The sequence below is a fragment of the Tiliqua scincoides genome, chromosome 2 (genome assembly GCF_035046505.1).
Source record: "Tiliqua scincoides isolate rTilSci1 chromosome 2, rTilSci1.hap2, whole genome shotgun sequence".
Classification (NCBI taxonomy): domain Eukaryota; kingdom Metazoa; phylum Chordata; class Lepidosauria; order Squamata; family Scincidae; genus Tiliqua; species Tiliqua scincoides.
In genome coordinates, this window is record NC_089822.1 from 120,011,770 (window position 1) to 120,032,549 (window position 20,780).

Consider the following 20,780-nt stretch of genomic DNA (forward strand, 5'->3'; position numbering starts at 1 on the left):
ATTGCGGAAATTAAGTGGAATTAAGATAAATATTTTATTAATTATATTAAATTAAATTAAAGTGGATGAAAAGGGAATTTGGAATATAAGTATTGTGAAAATTAAAGTGGTATTAAGATAAATAAAAGGGTTATTTTTTAAAAGAGAAGGAAAATAAAATAAATTATAGATGTCAATTTATTTTGGAGAAAATATTAAACCTGTATTTTGGGTTAATAAATATGTGGTAGATAAGCGAAGTATAAACAAATAAAGCATTGTAAAAAAAGAAAAGAAATGAGGAGGAGCCCAAGAGGGTTTTTGCCTTAGAAGTGGCTGAAGAAGGCTGGAGGGGGAAGCAGGTGGGCAAGCCAGGGGCAGGTGGTTCGTAGCGATCACACTTTCCAGCCTCATGGCTTCTGTGGGCTCCTTTATTACTTGGGAGAAGGAAGCCTCAGACTTTGTTATTGACGAAAGGTTAATGGCCACTAACGTCTTATTGTTTTGAAGGAAGATCCAAATTAGTGGGCCAGCATTTCTTCAATAAGAATTTTCAGCCAGATTTTTCGAGGGTTGGCAACGAATGGGCATGTGTGCAAAACTTGCCTACCTGTCACACCTTTCACTGTTCCTTCTTTCTCCATTTCGTTTCTGCCAGAACACTGTTCCCTTGCTGCATTGTTCCTCCTCTCCAGTGGAGGCTGATGGCCTCCTTTTTACCCACAGTACCCTCCTCCCAATGATTCTGCATCATGAAACAGCATCATTCCAAGGTACCTCTGGGAATCAACTTACATGTAAGCATTCTCACTGACATACCAAGTAATATAGAAAATGACCCTTTCTCATTCTTTTATAATGTAGAAGTGATATTTTACAACTTTTATAAATAATAGACTGATTCCACATTGTATAATCACATTGAAACTGGATGCTTGAGGCTGAAGAATCCTGAGGTTTAAACTAAAAAATAGCCAGGTTCTGGATCAGGCTCTTAGGGCCCAGTCCTATTGAGAAACACTGATATAGACTAAACCTGCTATTCTATGCTCACTTTTGTATACGTTTCTTATTTCTATCCAAGTAAACATGCACAGATTTGCTCTGTGAGTCACGTTCTTCTGTAACATTATTCCATCCCAGTTCCATTTAGCATTATTATTATTATTATTATTATTATTATTATTATTATTATTATTATTATTATTATTATTATTATTATTATTATTGAATGAATGAATGAATGAATGAATGAATTGGCAACCTTCAGCCTCGAAAGACTATGGTATCGCGCTCTGAAAGGTGGTTCTGGAACAGTGTCTAGTGTGGCTGAAAAGGCCAATTCAGGAGTGACAATCCCTTCCACACTGGGAACAAGTGCAGTCTGTCCCTGGTCTGTCTCCCTGGCTATGGGCCTTCCTTCTTTGCCTCTTTGCCTCAGACTGTTGGCCAAGTGTCTCTTCAAACTGGGAAAGGTCATGCTGCACAGCCTGCCTCCAAGCGGGCCGCTCAGAGGCCAGGGTTTCCCACTTGTTGAGGTCCACTCCTAAGACCTTCAGATCCCTCTTGCAGATGTCCTTGTATCACAGCTGTGGTCTACCTGTAGGGCGCTTTCCTTGCACGAGTTCTCCATAGAGGAGATCCTTTGGGATCCGGCCATCATCCATTCTCGCGACATGACCGAGCCAACGCAGGCGTCTCTGTTTCAGCATCATCAGATCCTTCCACAAGGACATGAAGGGCACTGTTGTCTTCGATGGCTCCACATCAGACCCCTTTGACATCCGAAGCAGTGTGAAGCAGGGCTGTGTTCTTGTACCAACCTTGTTTGGGATTTTCTTCGCTGTTCTGCTGAAGCATGCCTTTGGAACTGCAACAGAAGGCATCTATCTCCGGACCAGATCAGATGGAAAGCTCTTCAACCTCTCCAGACTGAGAGCAAAGTCCAAAGTCCAGCTGAAATGTCTGCGTGACTTCCTCTATTATTATTATTATTATTATTATTAGTAGTAGTAGTAGTAGTAGTAGTAGTATTAATATTCCGCTTTTCAACTAAAAGTTCACAAAGCGGTTTACAGAGAAAAATCAAAATAACTAAATGGCTCCCTGTCCCAAAAGGTCTCACAATCTAAAAAGATGCAAATGAATACCAGCAGACAGCCACTAGAACAGACACTGCTGGGGTGAGGTGAGCCAGTTACTCTCCCCCTGCTAAAAAAAGGAGCACCCACTTGAAAAAGTGCCTCTTACCCAATTAGCAGGGGTAACATTAGCAGTATTCATTTAATGCACTTGGTTGGTCCCCAATTTTTCCAATGAAATTATTGTGCTTAATATGTTGTTCCAAAAACATTTTGTAACTATTTCCTAATGTTTTTTCTCACTTGCCTCTTCACATACAAAATTAACCTTGAAGATGCCAAGTATTATGAGGTAAACTATGCCTTCTCAACATTCCTATATATGTGTTATCAGGACAAAGGTCAGTTCTTCTACAGAGAAATAGCTTAAAGAGGAATAAGTCTGAAGCTGAAAAAGGATGGAGGGATGGTGCATAATTCTTCAGCAGCTTGATATTTCTCTGCTTGAACAAGTACCTTTTCCCACTTGAGAACCTAAGAGGAATGTTCCAATATATTCATTAAATTTTAGGAATCCATTTTCCTTCCTGTACCTCATACCACAATCAATTTCTTAGTATATATTGCTTTGAGTAGATAAAATAAAGGTGAAAGACTCAAAAGAACTATTTCAATACATTTATTAAGCACCCATTTTCCGTCCCATCACTCTCCAGAACGCTTCTTTCACAGCCTTGTTCCTCAAACTGTAAATCAGAGGGTTGAGCATAGGGGTCACCACCCCATAGAAGATTGCAACAAATTTGTCCTGGTCTGAAGATCTGTCTGGTGGCTTCAAGTACATAGCTATGGCTGTGCCATAGAAGATCCCAACCACTGTAAGATGAGAGCCACATGTAGAGAGAGCCTTTCTCCACCCCTGTGCTGAGCGGATTCTCAACACTGCCAGACCAATGCGAACATAAGTCACCAGAATGAAGGCAAATGGTACAAGAAGAGTAAAAACACTGCTGCCTAGTGTAACACCCAAACTGGCAGAGATATCTGAGCATGCCAGTTTCACTAGAGCTTGCACCTCACATGCAAAGTGATTGATAACATTGTGGCCACACAGTTGGGTTTTCATGATGAAGAAGATTACAACAGATAGAAGAAAAGCCAAGGTCCATGCAGAGGCAGCCAAACAACCACACACCTTTCTGTTCATGATCAGTGAGTAGTGGAGAGGGCTGCATATAGCCACAAAGCGGTCATACGCCATGACGGCCAGCAAAATGCATTCCGTCACACCAAGGAAGAGGGAGATGCGCATCTGAGCAAAACACCTGGCATGGGAGATGGTGGGATTTTCTGCGAGGCTGTGGGCCAACATCTGAGGGATCGTGCTGGAAGTGTAGCAGATATCAAGAAGGGAGAGGTTGCCTAGGAAGAAATACATGGGGGTGTGGAGGTGCGAATCTACTGCAGTCAGAAGCACAATAAGTCCGTTCCCAGTGATGGTAATCAGATAGAGGAAGAGAAACACCACAAAGATTACTTTACGCATGAATGGCTGGCTGGAGAGACCAGTCAGTAGGAAGATCTCTGGCTCAGTCTCGTTCTCGTTTGCAGGGAGGGTGGAATTGTAAAGCCTGGTCATGATGTCCTCTTATATGCATGGAGGGTAAATAGAGAAAAATAGATTAGCTGTAATGTAATGTCATGTTCTCATCACTATTTGTGGAAACATGATGTAATCCTACTTGTTTGCATGCTCCCTTTAGTGCTACAGTTTAAGAAGACTTCGGCAGGCCAGTATTGCATCTAACTGTAGAATATTCATGAGTAGTAGAGAAGAAATGTTATAAACCCTGCAAGCATTGATCTGGAGACAATCAATTTACAGCGCAATCTTAACTTGCGCTGGGACAGGCCAGCATGCCTGCGCTGTATCCAGCACAAAGTTCAGTCCAGGGCAAGAGGAATCGTTTTCCCCTTACCCGGGGGAGAGCCACTGCAGCCCCAGTGGGGCTACTCAGATCTTCGCCACCCCTGGAAGTAGCACAATTCTGAGCAGCCTAGGGCTGGCCCAGGCTGCCCAGGTACAGGGTCAGGATCTAGCATAATTGCTGGATCTGCTCCCTGACCGCCCGTCCTCAGCAATGCCTGCTGCCCACTCCCCACCCTGGAACGCCTCCCTCCTGCCTCCTACCCGCCCTCCCCAGACCCCTGCCATGGCCGAGCTTGACCAGCGCAAACTCACCTTTCCCAGAGCCCATGATGGCACAGGGAGGGGTGCTTCCGGAGTGGCGCACTTTCCTGACACTCCTGAGCCAGCGCAAGGGACTTGGGCCGGCCTAACACCATGTTAGGATTGCACCCTGATATGGACATATAGTATTTCCTAATCTTCTTCAACCCAAAATCCACTTACTAAGATAATAAATGTGATTGTACTGTCAGAGATCCCTAGGAAATACAAAGTGATGGGGAGATGAGAACCTACAACGATCAAGAGGACAATGAGGTGTTCCCCGAGCTTTGCAAATATTTGTGAACTGTAGCGCTTTTCAATGTGAAGGGAATCTGGTTATCCCCTTCCCCCTGCATTCTAAGTCTGAAAGAACTCAGAGAGACAAACAGCCCACTGTTCTGACATTCACTTCTTCTGTTTATTCAAGACAATTGTCTGGCACAGAGTCAATCACAGCTAGCATGCTGGTCAGCTATGAGAGAGATGTACAATCAGATACAGACATTCCATGTTTATATATCTGTTCCAAATGCCTGATACATATTCAAAATTCAATCCATTACCAAAATTGGCAGATTCACCTGCTCCTTATAGATTAGTTTCTATTCTCAAAGTCATATTTTTTTCAAGAAAGCACAGTTTGAATACAAAATTCTACTCTCCTCGTGTTTCCTGTTTGTTGAGATTAATTACATTCTTTTAGGGAAGGTCAAGTCACATTCCTCAAGCAGAGATATCTCCTCCCGTTACTCAGAGACTATGGACCTCCACAGATAAAACCTGAAGGCTGAACACATCATGGTATAGCATATTACAGTTGTTCCCAAACTGATGGGTCATAACCCACTGGGGAACCAGAAAAGGGCCATTCCCTTTTAAAGGGAACGGCTCAGAAATTGGCACCAACGCAACTGGGGCAATTGTGCTGCTGCCAGGGACAAAAGGGTTTTTTTAAACTTACCTGGGGGTCACTATGGCTCTCCAGAGGGTCTGGGGAGCCTGTGACTCCCTCTGTAGCTCTCCATGAGCTTCCAAACTCCTTAGAAAAAGAAAAAAAAACTGGTTTCATGGGAAAAAAACAAAACCAGGAAGTGTTATTGTTTTTCAAAGCCGATTGGAGACTCATGGATTCCTGCACAAGGGGTGGCAGGCTCCCCAGACCCTCCAGAGAGCCACAGCAACCCCCAGGTAAGTTCTAAAAACTTTTCTCTCCCTGGCAGTAGCACGATTGTCTCGATCATGTTGCTGCCCCCTCCTCTCCCCTCCCCATACTTACAGGGTTCCCAAAGTCTGAGTAGGACTTTGGGAACCACTGGCATATTATATATCCCAGTTCCAATAAGATGGGCCTTAATGGGCCTTTTCAGGACCACACATAATAGTGGACTTCCATTTTCTGACATCAGTGAAATATTCCATGCCACTGAACTTGGAAAATAATAATTTGGATAGAACATTTTGAATGTGTTAAAATGTGCTGAATATGTTAAAACCTGGCTTCTGTTTATCGAGGGGGGTGATATTCCACAGTTCTGATGCAGTTATTTTGCTATGGCTTTTCAGTTGTGCTGTGTTGTTTTACTTCAGGCCTATTTTTTAATTAGTTTTTTTTCCACCTTTGGTAGTATTTTTTTAATGTTATTGAGGACCTCCTTGGGTTGCCTTCATAAGTAAGAATGGCAGCATAGGAAATGTTCTCAGATACATGAGTTTTGAATGTAAATCTTATGGACACTTGAAATGTGCAGTATAATTGGAAAAAGAACCTTGGAGAACTTACCTTCAGCCAGTGGAAAATGAACATGAAGGACTCGTCTGATCTTCTTCCTGAAAACATCTGGCTAGAGACAATTCTCTTGTCCTCTGTTGTTTGATGCAGCTGGATTGGACTGCCTTGTGCAGCCAGCTGCTGTGCATGTTTATTTAGAATTAAGTACCATTTTAATCAGTGGAGTTTTCTCCCTTGTCTGTATGGAAAGGATTGCAGCCTAAGGACAACTAAAAATAATGGAAGAGAGTTTCATAAATCGTCATCATGCAGACAGTGAAACAGTTGTGGATGAAGAAAAAAATCCAAATCTTCCCAATTTGGAAGTAAGAGCAAATGAACAACAGCAATAATAAATTCACTAAAAGCTTCAAATGACTATATTGTATGATAAGTTTAGGTTAGGTTTATAATGTGAGCGTAAATTGGGTCAAGATCCCTGCCGATTCCACTAGCTATTTACAACTGATAGGTGCCATGTAAATATCTCACTCTCCATGACAGCTCCTATTGGGGTTCTGCAAATGAATTCGATACCAAGAGTATTGCATCAAGACAAATCTTTTAAAAAATGGTCCTCTGTGATAAAGAGGACCTTCTTATCTGCATGGAAGAATAAACCTGAGATCTAGACAACGTGGAGCAACTTCACTGGAAACCAACCTATTTGTGTGGCTAGAAACTAAGGAAGGCACCTTGTAATTATAACAGGATAAAACTCTTACCAACAGGCTTTTCCCGCTCTGAGTCATTTAAGAGATTAAGAGGCAGAATTGCCCATACCACTGAGAATATGTCCCAAATGGGCAATTAAAATCCTGGCCAGTATAGGATAGGCATGCCTTTCAGGCATTTGCAAGCTATATTTCCAGCCAAAATAGCAGGCAACGATGGGCACAGCAGTAAAATATGATCATAAGAAGTGTGTAACATTGTATATACAGGTGGGGCCTTTGTATCCAATAGGAGATCTGTTCTCGGACCCCTCGCCGACACTGAAAAATGTGGATAAGGAAATTTGTGGTTTTGGCCCCTTTAAACCTTTCAAAGGTGACCGGAGCTGTGCTCTGGTCTCCTGTGGAGGACTTTCTGAAGCCCAGAGGCTGCACGCATCTGCGTGTGGCCTCTGTAGCACGAAAAAATGCTACTTCCGGTTCCCTTATACCTTTTAAGGCATTCTGAGGACCTGGGAGGCAAACAGGCAGTGAATGCTGTCAAGCCGCGGTTGGCATTAGATGCAGTCGATTTTATTGTGAATTACACCCAAGCATTCTTTTCTGACAGCCCTCTTCATTTTGCCGTGTTGTAAAGTAAAGTGACTATCGCTGTATCCAGTGGGCACCAGGAAGCAGCTGGAGGTCCCCTTCCCCCAGGGAAAGAAAGCCCCAAGCCTCACAATGAGGCTTCTCAAGCCTTTCTTTGGCTATTTTGTCGACACAGACCTGAGAGTCAGAGTTCAGGGTACGGAGAAGTTGAGCTCTGCCAATTCCACTCCCAGTTCCTCCTTCCCCCATCCTTGTTCCATGCTCCCCCCGCCCCCCAGAGGCTGCACTGACACCTGGCAGTTGCACTTACCCCCTGGTGGCAGCATGTCCTCTTCCTGTCAGCGCTGACTGGCGTGGACCCTGTTCCAGCACTCCCTGTTCAGCACTGGTTCTGGGCCAGTTTAGGATTGGACCCTAAGCCCTCACTAATGCATTCGGAAGGGCCGTAGACTTACTTGGTTCCCCTTGTCATCCCTCTCCATTCCTTTACTCTTCCCTGGTACTTTCCTGCCTCTTTCACTTCACTCCTCTCATCCCTTCTCACATTTATTTCCACTCTTCCTTCCCTCTGGCCCAAACAGATCAGACTCAAGGCTTCTCAGCCTCTTCCTCCTTGCCTTCCTCTTGTTTTTGCCCTTCCTGCTTCCTCTTGTCCTCCTCCCTTCTCATCATCCTCAAGTCTTCCTCTTCTCCCCATCCTGCCTTGCCCCAATCTTAGACTGTCCCTATCATCCTCAACCCCTCCCAGCCTCCAGTGCTGTGGTACAGAGGCTGTTGAGGCCCAACACCAGTTCTCCACCACAGCTGTTGCTAAGGACAGAGGTCAACATTGCCACATCCGGAAGCGGAACACTGGTGTGGCGGTTGGCTGGTTCCATAAAACACACATTTTTGTCTGGCTTTCTTTGGCTATCCTTTGGACCCGAGTTATTTAGGTCTCAATCCCATTGCTGGGCAGTGCCAGCAGCTGCTACGCTGCCCCGACAGCCACTGTTGCAGAAATTCTATAAGGCACATCTGCACCAGCAGTGAGGATGAGTTGCCAGTACTGATGCCCATAGCAGTTGGCGCTGACCTCAGTGCTGGGAAGACGACCCCACAGAGTGGCCAGTGGTAAGTGTTCCTGCCAGCCAGTGGAGAGGCTTTTGGGGGCACTGGGAGAGCAGGGTGGGGGTAGAACTAGGCCAGGGGAGGGCAGGTCAGAGGATGATTAGGCCCAGAAGGGGGGACAGAGATGGTGGCAAACACTGCCACCTGACCTGCAGGGCCCTACACTGGCCTTCTTGGTTCTGCACCAGAAAAATAGCTGGCACAGCTCTGAGGAGAGCCACTGGGGCCACTGGGGCTTTATTATCAGTATGGGAACAAACAGGGTTCCCTTACCCTGAGGAGACTCCAGCACCTGCCCCAGCCTCACAGGATGCAGTAGTGGCCCTATGACACTCCTGCAGTGCTGGGCACCAGACCAGCTTGGCATTGGACTGCCTGACTCTGGCTGGAGCAGCCTTTGATGTTGACAGTTACTAAAGCAGGGGAAAGTGGGGCTGTAAGGGGACCCAGAGGGCAAAACCAGTCCAGCTCTTGGGGGGGGGGGGTTACAAGTAGACTACCTTGGAATGCCAGATGCAGGGGACGGCATCAGGACTTAGGTTGTGTCTTGCTGTGTTTTATAGTCCCTGCCTGAAGCATTTGGTGGGCCACTGTGAGATACAGGAAGCTGGACCAGATGGACCATTTGTTACCAAAAGGGCTGTTTTGTTTAGGGGGAATTATTACACTACCCTTATTGGAACCTCAGAATCGCAGGCTGGATAACAAGAGGCTGTAATGCTGAGAAATTCCCTTTAGCTCAAAGAGGAGACTGGGAGAAAGATAACTTTTAATAAAAGATTATAGTTTTATTACAAAAGCACAAAGGTAAACATAATGCACGTGGAAAAATGATAGGTATATCTTCCTTGGTCCCAGTGCTTGAATCCAGTGTACCTAGCTTTCATGGTGGTTGCGCGTGGAGAGTGTTTGGTGCATCTGAGGAAATTAGAAAAAGGAAAGGTTGTAGGGAAGGATTTTAGGGGTCCCTGGTCTGCCAAACCCAATTGATAACTAAAGATGGGGAGAGAAGGGGAGAAAAAAGGGGGGGAGAAGGGAAAGAGTTTCAGGTGCCAGATAGTTACCTGTCCTGTAGAGCAGTTGGGGGGGGGGTGGGAGAGTTCTGTGTAGAGGACCCTCTGACACAACACAGATGTTGTGATTGCGAAAACACGTTTTTTGCCGACTCATGTACACTTTTTTTTGCCGACTCATGTACACTTTTTTTTGCCGACTCATGTACACTTGAGCCACCCATGTTGATGACTCTGGCACTGACTCGGGCCTCAGGCCACTGATTCAGACATGAGTAATGAATGTGAACAACTCAAGTGAGTGGGTGTGCTTGCCTACTTTTCCCCACGGCTTGAAAGACCTTGTGGGACCATTTGGAAGCCAGCAGTTCCAGCCAGGAGGCAGGGAAAGCGTAATGTTTTCCGTTTGCATTGAGCAGGAGGTGGGAGAGGTAGGCAGGAGCAGGCTCTCTTGTCTGATTTCTGGGTAGTCTGATTTTTTTCTTTGGATGAGGGAGGGCAGAAGGAGGAGCCCAAGAGGGTTTTTGCCTTAGAAGTGGCTGAAGAAGCCTGGAGGGGGAAGCAGGTGGGCAAGCCAGGGGCAGGTGGTTCGTAGCAATCACACTTTCCAGCCTCATGGCTTCTGCGGGCTCCTTTATTACTTGGGAGGAGGAAGCCTCATTGAATGACTGGCGCAAAAGGGCTACTTCTGAGTAGAGGTGCAAAGGATTGGGTTGTAGTGCTAAGCCTCCCAGCTGCTGTGTGTGACCCTCCTCCTGCTTGCCACTTCTGTCTTCACTCTCACGCAGCCTCTCCTGCCTTGCCCAGTCCCGTTTGGTCCATGCCCTGGTGTGCCTGACCCATGCTGCCCACTTCTCAAAAGACTCTAATCAAATTGATTTGGGAATTTGGGGGGGGGGGGGGGAGTCACCACAAGCACTCGCTACGACTCATGCACAAGTTGAGTTGCTGGGGGCGGAGACTCGGGCACTGACTCGATTCTCACTGCAGTGCCAAGTTCCCATCCCTGTCCATTACTTCCACTCTGCCAACCCACCTGCATTGGCAGGCCTCCAACATCCAATAAAATTATTCTGCTTAATATGTTGTTCCAAAAACATTTCGTCACTATTTCCTAATGTTTTTCCTCACTTGCCTCTTCACATACAAAATTAACCTTGAAGATGCCAAGTATTATGAGGGTAAACTATGCCTTTTCAACATTCCTATGTATGTGTTATCAGGACAAAGGTCAGTTCTTCTACAGAGAAATAGCTTAAAGAGGAATAAGTCTGAAGCCGAGAAAGGATGGAGGGACGGTGCATAATTCTTCAGCAGCTTGATATTTCTCTGCTTGAACGAGGACCTTTTCCCACTTGAGAATCTAAGAGGAATATTCCAATATATTCATTAAATTTTAGGAATCCATTTTCCTTCCCGTTGCTCTCCAGAACGCTGCTTTCACATCCTTATTCCTCAAACTGTAAATCAGAGGGTTGAGCATGGGGGTCACCACTATGTAGAAGACTGCAACAAATTTGTCCTGGTTTGACGATCTGTCTGGTGGCTTCAAGTACATAGCTATGGCTGTGCCATAGAAGATCCCAACCACTGTAAGATGAGAGCCACATGTAGAGAGAGCCTTTCTCCACCCCTGTGCTGAGCGGATTCTCAACACTGCCAGACCAATGCGAACATAAGTCACCAGAATGAAGGCAAATGGTACAAGAAGAGTAAAAACACTGCTGCCTAGTGTAACACCCAAACTGGCAGAGATATCTGAGCATGCCAGTTTCACTACAGCTTGCACCTCACATAAAAAATGATTGATAACATTGTGACCACATAGGTGGATCTTCAAGGTGAAGGATGGTACAACAGATAGAAGAAAAGCCAAGGCCCATGCAGAGGCAGCCAAACAACCACACACCTTTCTGTTCATGATCAGTGAGTAGTGGAGAGGGCTGCATATAGCCACAAAGCGGTCATACGCCATGACGGCCAGCAAAATGCATTCCGTCACACCAAGGAAGAGGGAGATGCGCATCTGAGCAAAACACCTGGCATGGGAGATGGTGGGATTTTCTGCAAGGTTGTGGGCCAACATCTGAGGGATCGTGCTAGAAGTGTAGCAGATGTCGAGAAGGGAGAGGTTGCCTAAGAAGAAATACATGGGGGTGTGGAGGTGCGAATCTACTGCAATCAATAGCACAATGAGTCCGTTCCCCATGATGGTGATCAGGTAGAGGAAAAGAAACACCACAAAGAGCACCTTACGAATGAAGGGCTGGCTGGAGAGACCAGTCAGTAGGAAGACCTCTGGCTCAGTCTCATTCTTGCTTGCAGGAAGGGTGGAATTGTAAAGTGTGACCATGATGTCCTATTACCTGCATGGAAGGTAAAATGGGCAAATATACGAGATTAGTTGGAATATGAGATCATGTTCTCCTCATTGTTAATTGTGGACAGGTTGTGTAATTCTACTAGTTTGCGTGCTCAGTTTAGTGTTATAGTTTAAGAATGTGAATCTGGCAGGTTAGTATTCCACCTAGCCTTAGAACCTTTGGGGCCAAATTGTATCCAACTTTCCAGCACAGATGTAACCGTTCCAATGGGCATGCACTGCATCCTGTGGTAGGGTGGCAATCCTGGATGTCTCCTCAAGGTAAGGGAACATTTGTTTCCTTAACTCTGGGCTGTAGTGCGGCTACGTTGCTGCTGGAAAGTTGGATAGGATTGGGCCCACGTAGATAGTGGGGAAGAAATACCCTAAACCCACAAGCCGCAACCTGGATATACAATAGCTGATTATTTTCTTCAATCCCAAATCCATTTACTAAGATAATAAATGTGCATTGTCCTGATGGCGACCCACAGGAAATACAAAGTGATGGGGAGAAGAGACTCTGCTATGTTCAAAAGTACAATGAGGCGTTCCTTTATCTTTGCAAATACTTGTGCAGTGGAAAACATTTCAAGGTGTCGCTGGTATATTGATGAGCTTCCATGCCTCTGAACCTAGAAAACAGTAATTTGGGATAGCACTTTCTGAATCTGCTAAGTAGTTCTCAGTGCAGAACAACCTTGTAATGCGAGTCAGGACTCAATTCCATGGACACCTTCCTGGGAGTAAGGCCCATTGAATGCAATGGAACTTACTTCTGACTAGCTGTGCTTTGGATTTCTCTGTACATATTATTATCCCCATATTGCAGCTAAGGGCAGGTGTCTTGCCTCAGGCCACCCAGTGACTTAATGGCACCTCCCCCCCCACCCCATTTTCCATCTGTCCACCAGTCCACCACTCAAAGTGGCCAGTTCTGTTGGTCTCCTGGCTGGGTCATCTCTGCCTGCCAGCCAGAAAATTCTTAGCAACCTTTTTCAGTAAACTCCAGTGTCAGATTTCTTTCACCTGACCATCTTCAGACTGCAGAAAAAAAACTATCATTGCCATTCCTGCTGCTTAGATGAGCTGTGACACAATTTCAGTGGCCGCTGGCCAGAACATGCCACACCTGAGTACCAGTTTGCCTACCACTTCCAAGTAAGCTGGAGGCCCTATCAAGAGAAAGCATAATGCAAGCTTGCTTACAAAGCTACACACTCTGATCTTGATTTGCTTAGACAGTATTTTTCATAACGGCGATGACAAATTTTGGAAAACATATTGCAATCACACTAAGCTTCAGATGAGCAGATTTCTCTTCCTGTATTTGTCTTTATTATTCTCCCCCCTCCCCATCCTGTATAGCGAGATCCATCAGCCAGCCCTGAAACCAAGCCCTGTAGCACTTTAAAACCCAGCTGTGGAAGGTTTCAGGCAAGTGGGAGGGTCAAGAGATGCCCCTTTTCTTCTCCCCTCCTGAAGTGTCTTCCTTTTTTCTGAAAGATTCAAACATTGCTTTAAAAAATCCTGTTCCAGGTAAATTTAAAACTGGGATAAAAGCACTCTTTTAAGGGAGCTGCAGGCATTTTGTTGTGGGTCCCCCTTGTTTTGCCCTAATGGCTGCAGAACCTGTGCAATTATACTTGCACTCCTCTAGACATTTAAATATTTGTTTCCATGTTTTCGTTGGTTTATACAATTATTTTGAACTTCCAGCTGTTCTTCTCTTCAAGCATTTTAATATTAAGACCTAGAAGACATTCTGGATCAAACTGGATCATCTTGTCCAGCATTTTGTTGCCCATGCTGGTCAAGCCAGATGTGTTTGGAGTGTCTACCAGCAGGGCATGAAGGCGACAGATTTCCTTGCTATTTGTTCCTCCCAGCAAGTAGTATTGAGAGGTATACTGCTACTGAACATGGAGGCTCCATTTTTCTCTGGTGGCTAACATCAGCTGATGGACATCACCTCCATGCGAGGGTCTGATAGGGTGGTAAATTGGAGATATTTGGTGTTCTTTCTCTCAACTTTCCATCTGACAGCCACATTGTTAATTGTGGCTGTGAAGTGGGAAGACCTTACTTCCTCCTGTATACACCTCCCCGTGTGCCTTTGCCATAAGAGGCATGGGTGACCCCTATTAGAGCCTTTTCAGTGATAACACCAATCTTATACAATAATCTCCCCATCATGGTGTGGTTGATCCCTTCCCTAGATATATGTTAAAACCTGGCTTCTTTGTTCAGCTTCTGTAGGGGGTGATGTCCAGCAGTTTTGGTAGAGTTATTTACCTGTGGCTTTTCAGTTGTTCTGTCTTCTTTTACTTTCTAATTAGTTATTTCTTCTTTTGTTTGCAATTTGCTTTATTTTATCGTGGATCAACCTTGGATTGCCTTGATGGGTAAGAATAGCAGCATAGAAAATGTTCTCAAAGAGAGTGTTGAATGTAAAACCTATGGGCATTTGAAATCCGCAGTGCTAAATAAGAAAAGAACCGTGGGGAACTCACCTATCCATGAAAAAGGACCCTGAAGGGCTCGTCTGATCTTCTTCCTGAAAACATCTGGCCAGAGACAATTCTCTTGACTTCTGTTGTTTGATGTAGCTGGATCAAACCGCCTTGTGAAGCCAGCTGCTGAGCACGTTTATTTAGAATTAAGTACCATTTTAATCAGTGGTGTTTTCTCCCTTGTCTGTATGGAAAGGATTGCAGCCTAAGGACAATTAAAAAATAATGTAAAAATGTTAAATAAATAGCCATCATGCAGATAGTGAAACATTTCTTGATTAAGAAAAAAAAATGGTAGTGAGAGCAAAGGAAGAAGCAAAGTAATTAAAAAATAATAAAATTCACCAAAGCTAACAGAAGATAAACTTAACAGATCAGGTTAGGTTTATAGTGTGAGTGTAAAATGGGTCAACATCCCTGCCAATTCCACTGGCCATTTACAATGGATAGCTGCTGTGTAAGTACCTCACTCTCCATGACGCCTTCTATTCGGGTGTCTGCAAATGGATTTGATATCAGGACTTTTGTATCAAGGCTAATCTTTTCAAGAATGGTACGCAGTGAGAAGTTCCAAGAATTGTCTTATCCATAGAGGTTAGAGGAAAGATGAGATCTGGGCACTATGAAGCAACCTAAAAGCAACTCATTTGTGTGGCTAGAAACTAACAAAAGCATTTTCTAATTATAATGGGATAAATCTCTTTCCATTTTCCCCCTCTGAGCCATTTCAAAGGTTACCTGTGCGGGCAGTATCACCCATACCTCTGAGAATATGTCCCAAATTGGCAGTTAAAATCTTGGCCCATGCAGGATATGTATGTCTTTCTTCCTGGCATTTTCATGCTCTATTTCGTGCCAAAATAGCAGGCTACGATGGTTTAAATGTTATTGTTTAAAAAACACAAGGCCTGAACATAAAAGAGTTCTTGGTTCTTTTTTTTCATCATGACAAACAAATGCTTCTGGGGTTTTTTGAATGTCTTTGTATGGTGTTAAAAGTGAGACGGGCCTTTTTTCGCTTAGGCCTTTCGCCTGGATTTTTTGCTGGTTATTTGGTTTGGGCTGGCTTTACAATTGAAAATTGGATTTTTTTTATTTCATTTCAGGCCTTGGTTTGTTCTTGCAGCTGAAAGTTTGGAAATTAGAAACTGGATTCTTTCAGGCCTTGGCTTTTTGGCTGATGTAACACACCATGTTGGCTCTAAAACATTTCTGTGGAATTAAACACAATAACAACTCAGCCTGCCCTTTTTTATGAATGAGGCACTAATAGCCTTTTCTTTCTACCTCTAGCATTTCATTTAATAAAACAAAGAGGCTCCTAAGCCTATAAAATATCTCTAAAATATATATTGATCTAATCAAACAAACAAACAAACACATCATTATCATATCCCTCGTTTTAATTATTTTTTAAAAATTTTTTTACAATGTGGGGTTCTTTCTTTAAAACTTATACATTTCTCACTAGAAACAATTCTGTTGTTCAATCTTACACATACATTTTCTTTCTTATACTTTTATTATCACATACTCTATCTTTCTTATTTACATACCCTTAACAGTGGCACTGCACTTTTACTTTCGCTCACATGACTTCATTTCTCACAACCATCACACAACCTACTTTTGACTTTCAACAGGCAACATAACTGTTGCTAAAACTTATATGCTTTTGCCTTCTTTGTGAGATCTTAAACTCTGAACTTTTTGATGTAATTAAACCACCACAATTAACTTAAAATATTACTATTTGCTAATTATTTATACATATACATTAACTATAAAAAAAACTAAATTGACTGGTATCTTACTATACAAGATTTGGGGGATTTAATATGGTTTTTTTTAGGTGGTATTTTGAAGAGGCTTACAAACCGAAAAATTAAACTGTTACAGCATTTTTTTTCTTCTCTTCTGTGATTGTAAACACAGCAAGACTTTCACGGTTGTTTACAATTTCTTATCTATGTTTGGGAACACTGGTTTACAGCTAAATTGAACAAACTGCTGGTGACTTTCGGTTTGCTTTTAATAAAGCTTAACTAAAAACAACTAACTAAGGCTCAATATGGCTTTAAAACACATTTTATGAAATAAAAGGAAACTTAATAAAACATTACATGTCTATAATGACTATTTGACATGCTTTAAAACAATTTTGTCAATATTTTGGGCTCTTAAAATGACTGGAACTTACAGGGCTATCCTGCATTTTGTGCAGGAAGTTTTAGGGACTTCCCACTATAGGGAACTAAATGATATGTATGTGTTGTACTTTTTTGTAATTCTCTAGCATCTGTGCTAGTGATGCTAAGGTTTTTAAATGTAATTTGTACTTCTTTTGGTACAAAGTTTTGGGGGAAAGTTTTCTGTTTCTTTAACTGCTTGCCTTTTGTGGCTTTTTGGTTTGGCACCACAGGGCAGTTTATAGATAGCTTAAAAGATTTTTCTGTTGTTAAATTCTTTGCCTTCATGGCTTGATGAGCCATGGCTTTTATGAAGGAGGGTGGTCTAATGTTTGGTGGTTCTTTTTGCTTTAGCAGGGTTGGTGCAGAAAAGGAAAAAAAGAAAATATAAGCTGACAGAAAAGGGCTTTTAAGAGCACTTGGAGGAACACAGAGGAGTGCTTTTAAGAGTTAATCTCTTGCCCTGGTGACTTGGGCTGAGGAGCACAGCTGATTTCCTCTGACTGCGTTTGCAGCTTTGCTTGTAGAGCGTAAGTTTGGATGGTAAATTAAGTCTGTGACCTCTTAGAAGGAAACTTGGTGCTAAGCTTTGCTAAAGAGAAACAATAGATCATTGCTGTGGTTTTGATAAGCTTGTACTCATACTCACCTATCAATGCTATACTTATCTAGATTTTGAAGTTGAGCTCTGTAACCCATGCTGGGCGGATAAGCTAGTTGTTGTCGTGGCCCCTCTTTCAGGGTCAGACAAGCAATGAATGGGGAGCAACTCAAAAAAACAGGTTACTTGATATAGAAGTGAGGCTAGAACAGCAGAAAGTCAATGCAGAGGGCCTCTGCTCGTTGCGTCAGATGTAGCAGCGAATGGGGAGCAATGAGGAAAGTCAGGCTGCTTGATATAGAAAAAGCAAGGGTCCTTGTGAAAAAACTAGAAGTCCCTGTGCCAGGGCTAGAAGTTGCAGGGAGACCCTGTGCCAGGGTGCCAGATGTAGCAGCGCAAGATGCTGCTCTGGGGAGCACCCAAGGCTTTTGAGGGCCTTGGTGCTTGGTGGGAGACACACAAGACTATATCTTGTGGTCTGATGGAAAGTTTTAAAAGCAGAAGTACTCTGAGGGTTTGAAAGTTAGATCTTGAGGCAGCAAAGCATTAGAACAATGAATACAACAGACAAGTATAGTAGCGAGATGCAGAAGGAAGGCCAGATGAGGAAGAATTTCTGGGATTCAGCCTTCTCTGCCTTTTATTCCTTCTCATACAATTCACAACAGGCTGGGGTTTTCCATTCTCTGATCTTGTTTACAATACTAAACCATGAGTCAATAGTCTGCGTAATAGGGAAATTTCCACGAGGATGATGAGACTCACACTGGCTGTAACCAGTCGGCTTTCTAGCTAAACCACAATCACATTCCTAGATATGATTCTTTATAACATCGCCTTGTTGACAGGCTACAAAGCTTCAGACCTAGCATGTCACCAAGGCCGCGCCGAGTTTGCTCTTGCGCATGTGCAAAGGGTGCTTTGCTTCATTGCCAACATACAAGGCTAAGGTTAGCACCTCCGTAGATAACCACTACACACTTGAGCCACCCATGTTGATGACTCTGGCACTGACTCGGGCCTCAGGCCACTGACTCAGAAATGAGTAACGAATGTGAACAACTCAAGTGAGTGGGTGTGTTGCCTACTTTTTCCCACAGCTTGGAAGACCTTGTGGGACCATTTGGAAGCCAGCAGTTCCAGCCAGGAGGCAGGGAAAGCGTAATGTTTTCTGTTTGCATTGAGCAGGAGGAGACAAGAGATAGGCAGGAGCAGGCTCTCTTGTCTGATTTCTGGGTAGTCTGATTTTTTTCTTTGGATGAGGGAGGGCAGAAGGAGGAGCCCAAGAGGGCTTTTGCCTTAGAACTGACTGAAGAAGGCTGGAGGGGGAAGCAGGTGGGCAAGCCAGGGGCAGGCGGTTCGTAGGGATCACACTTTCCAGCCTCATGGCTTCTGTGGGCACCTTTATTACTTGGGAGGAGGAAGCCTCATTGAATGACTGGCGCAAAAGGGCTACTTCTGAGTAGAGGTGCAAAGGATTGGGTTGTAGTGCTAAGCCTCCCAGCTGCTGTGTGTGACCTCCTGCTTGCCACTTCTGTCTTCACTCTCACGCAGCCTCTCCTGCCTTGCCCAGTCCCGTTTGGTCCATGCCCTGGTGTGACTGACCCAAGCTGCCCACTTCTCAAAAGACTCTAATCAAATTGATTTGGGAATTTGGGGAGGGGGGGTGAGTCACCACAAGCACTCGCTACGACTCATGCACAAGCTGAGTTGCTGGGGGCGGAGACTCGGGCACTGACTCGATTCTCACTGCAGTGCCAAGTTCCCATCCCTGTCCATTACTTCCACTCTGCCAACCCACCTCCATTGGCAGGCCTCCAACATCCAATAAAATTATTCTGCTTAATATGTTGTTCCAAAAACATTTCGTCACTATTTCCTAATGTTTTTCCTCACTTGCCTCTTCACATACAAAATTAACCTTGAAGATGCCAAGTATTATGAGGGTAAACTATGCCTTTTCAACATTCCTATGTATGTGTTATCAGGACAAAGGTCAGTTCTTCTACAGAGAAATAGCTTAAAGAGGAATAAGTCTGAAGCCGAGAAAGGATGGAGGGACGGTGCATAATTCTTCAGCAGCTTGATATTTCTCTGCTTGAACGAGGACCTTTTCCCACTTGAGAATCTAAGAGGAATATTCCAATATATTCATTAAATTTTAGGAATCCATTTTCCTTCCCGTTGCTCTCCACAAGGCTCCTTTCACATCCTTGTTCCTCAAACTGTAAATCAGAGGGTTGAGCATGGGGGTCACCACTATGTAGAAGACTGCAACAAATTTGTCCTGGTTTGACGATCTGTCTGGTGGCTTCAAGTACATAGCTATGGCTGTGCCATAGAAGATCCCAACCACTGTAAGATGAGAGCCACATGTAGAGAGAGCCTTTCTCCACCCCTGTGCTGAGCGGATTCTCAACACTGCCAGACCAATGCGAACATAGGTCACCAGAATGAAGGCAAATGGTACAAGAAAAGTAAAAACACTGCTGCCTAGTGTAACACCCAAACTGGCAGAGATATCTGAGCATGCCAGTTTCACTAGAGCTTGCACCTCACATGCAAAGTGATTGATAACATTGTGGCCACACAGTTGGGTTTTCATGATGAAGAAGATTACAACAGATAGAAGAAAAGCCAAGGTCCATGCAGAGGCAGCCAAACAACCACACACCTTTCTGTTCATGATCAGTGAGTAGTGGAGAGGGCTGCATATAGCCACAAAGCGGTCATACGCCATGACGGCCAGCAAAATGCATTCCGTCACACCAAGGAAGAGGGAGATGCGCATCTGAGCAAAACACCTGGCATGGGAGATGGTGGGATTTTCTGCGAGGCTGTGGGCCAACATCTGAGGGATCGTGCTGGAAGTGTAGCAGATATCAAGAAGGGAGAGGTTGCCTAGGAAGAAATACATGGGGGTGTGGAGGTGCGAATCTACTGCAGTCAGAAGCACAATAAGTCCGTTCCCAGTGATGGTAATCAGATAGAGGAAGAGAAACACCACAAAGAGCACTTTACGCATGAATGGCTGGCTCGAGAGACCAGTCAGTAGGAAGATCTCTGGTTCAGTCTCGTTCTCGTTTGCAGGGAGGGTGGAATTGTAAAGCCTGGTCATGATGTCCTATTATATGCATGGAGGGTAAATAGAGAAAAATAGATTAGCTGTAATGTAATGTCATGTTCTCATCACTATTTGTGGAAACATGATGTAATCCTACTTGTTTGCATGCTCCCTTTAGTGCTACAGTTTAAGAAGACTTCGGCAGGCCAGTATTGCATCTAACTGTAGAATATTCATGAGTAGTAGAGAAGAAATGTTATAAACCCTGCAAGCATTGATCTGGAGACAATCAATTTACAGCGCAATCTTAACTTGCGCTGGGACAGGCCAGCATGCCTGCGCTGTATCCAGCACGAGGTTCAGGCATTTAGTGGCTCAGTCCAGGGCAAGAGGAATCGCTTCCCCTTACCCGGGGGAGAGCCACTGCAGCCCCAGTGGGGCTACTCAGATCTTCGCCACCCCTGGAAGTAGCACAATTCTGAGCAGCCTAGGGCTGGCCCAGGCTGCCCGGGTACAGGGTCAGGATCTAGCATAACTGCTGGATCTGCTCCCTGACCGCCCGTCCTCAGGAATGCCTGCTGCCCACTCCCCACCCTGGAATG

General features: G+C 44.3%; 3 protein-coding genes across 3 annotated transcripts; all 3 read right to left on the reverse strand.

The window, feature by feature from the left end:
- Positions 1-2,742: 2,742 nt before the first annotated feature.
- On the reverse strand, positions 2,743-3,699 carry LOC136638716 (olfactory receptor 13H1-like). The gene has a single exon (XM_066612751.1). The coding sequence runs from the start codon at positions 3,697-3,699 to the stop codon at positions 2,743-2,745; it is 957 nt and encodes a 318-aa protein (XP_066468848.1).
- Positions 3,700-10,845: 7,146 nt separating this feature from the next.
- On the reverse strand, positions 10,846-11,802 carry LOC136638717 (olfactory receptor 13H1-like). Its single transcript, XM_066612752.1, has one exon. The coding sequence runs from the start codon at positions 11,800-11,802 to the stop codon at positions 10,846-10,848; it is 957 nt and encodes a 318-aa protein (XP_066468849.1).
- Positions 11,803-19,275: 7,473 nt separating this feature from the next.
- LOC136638718 (olfactory receptor 13H1-like) lies at positions 19,276-20,232 on the reverse strand. Its single transcript, XM_066612753.1, has one exon. The coding sequence runs from the start codon at positions 20,230-20,232 to the stop codon at positions 19,276-19,278; it is 957 nt and encodes a 318-aa protein (XP_066468850.1).
- Between the last annotated feature and the right edge of the window lie 548 nt (positions 20,233-20,780).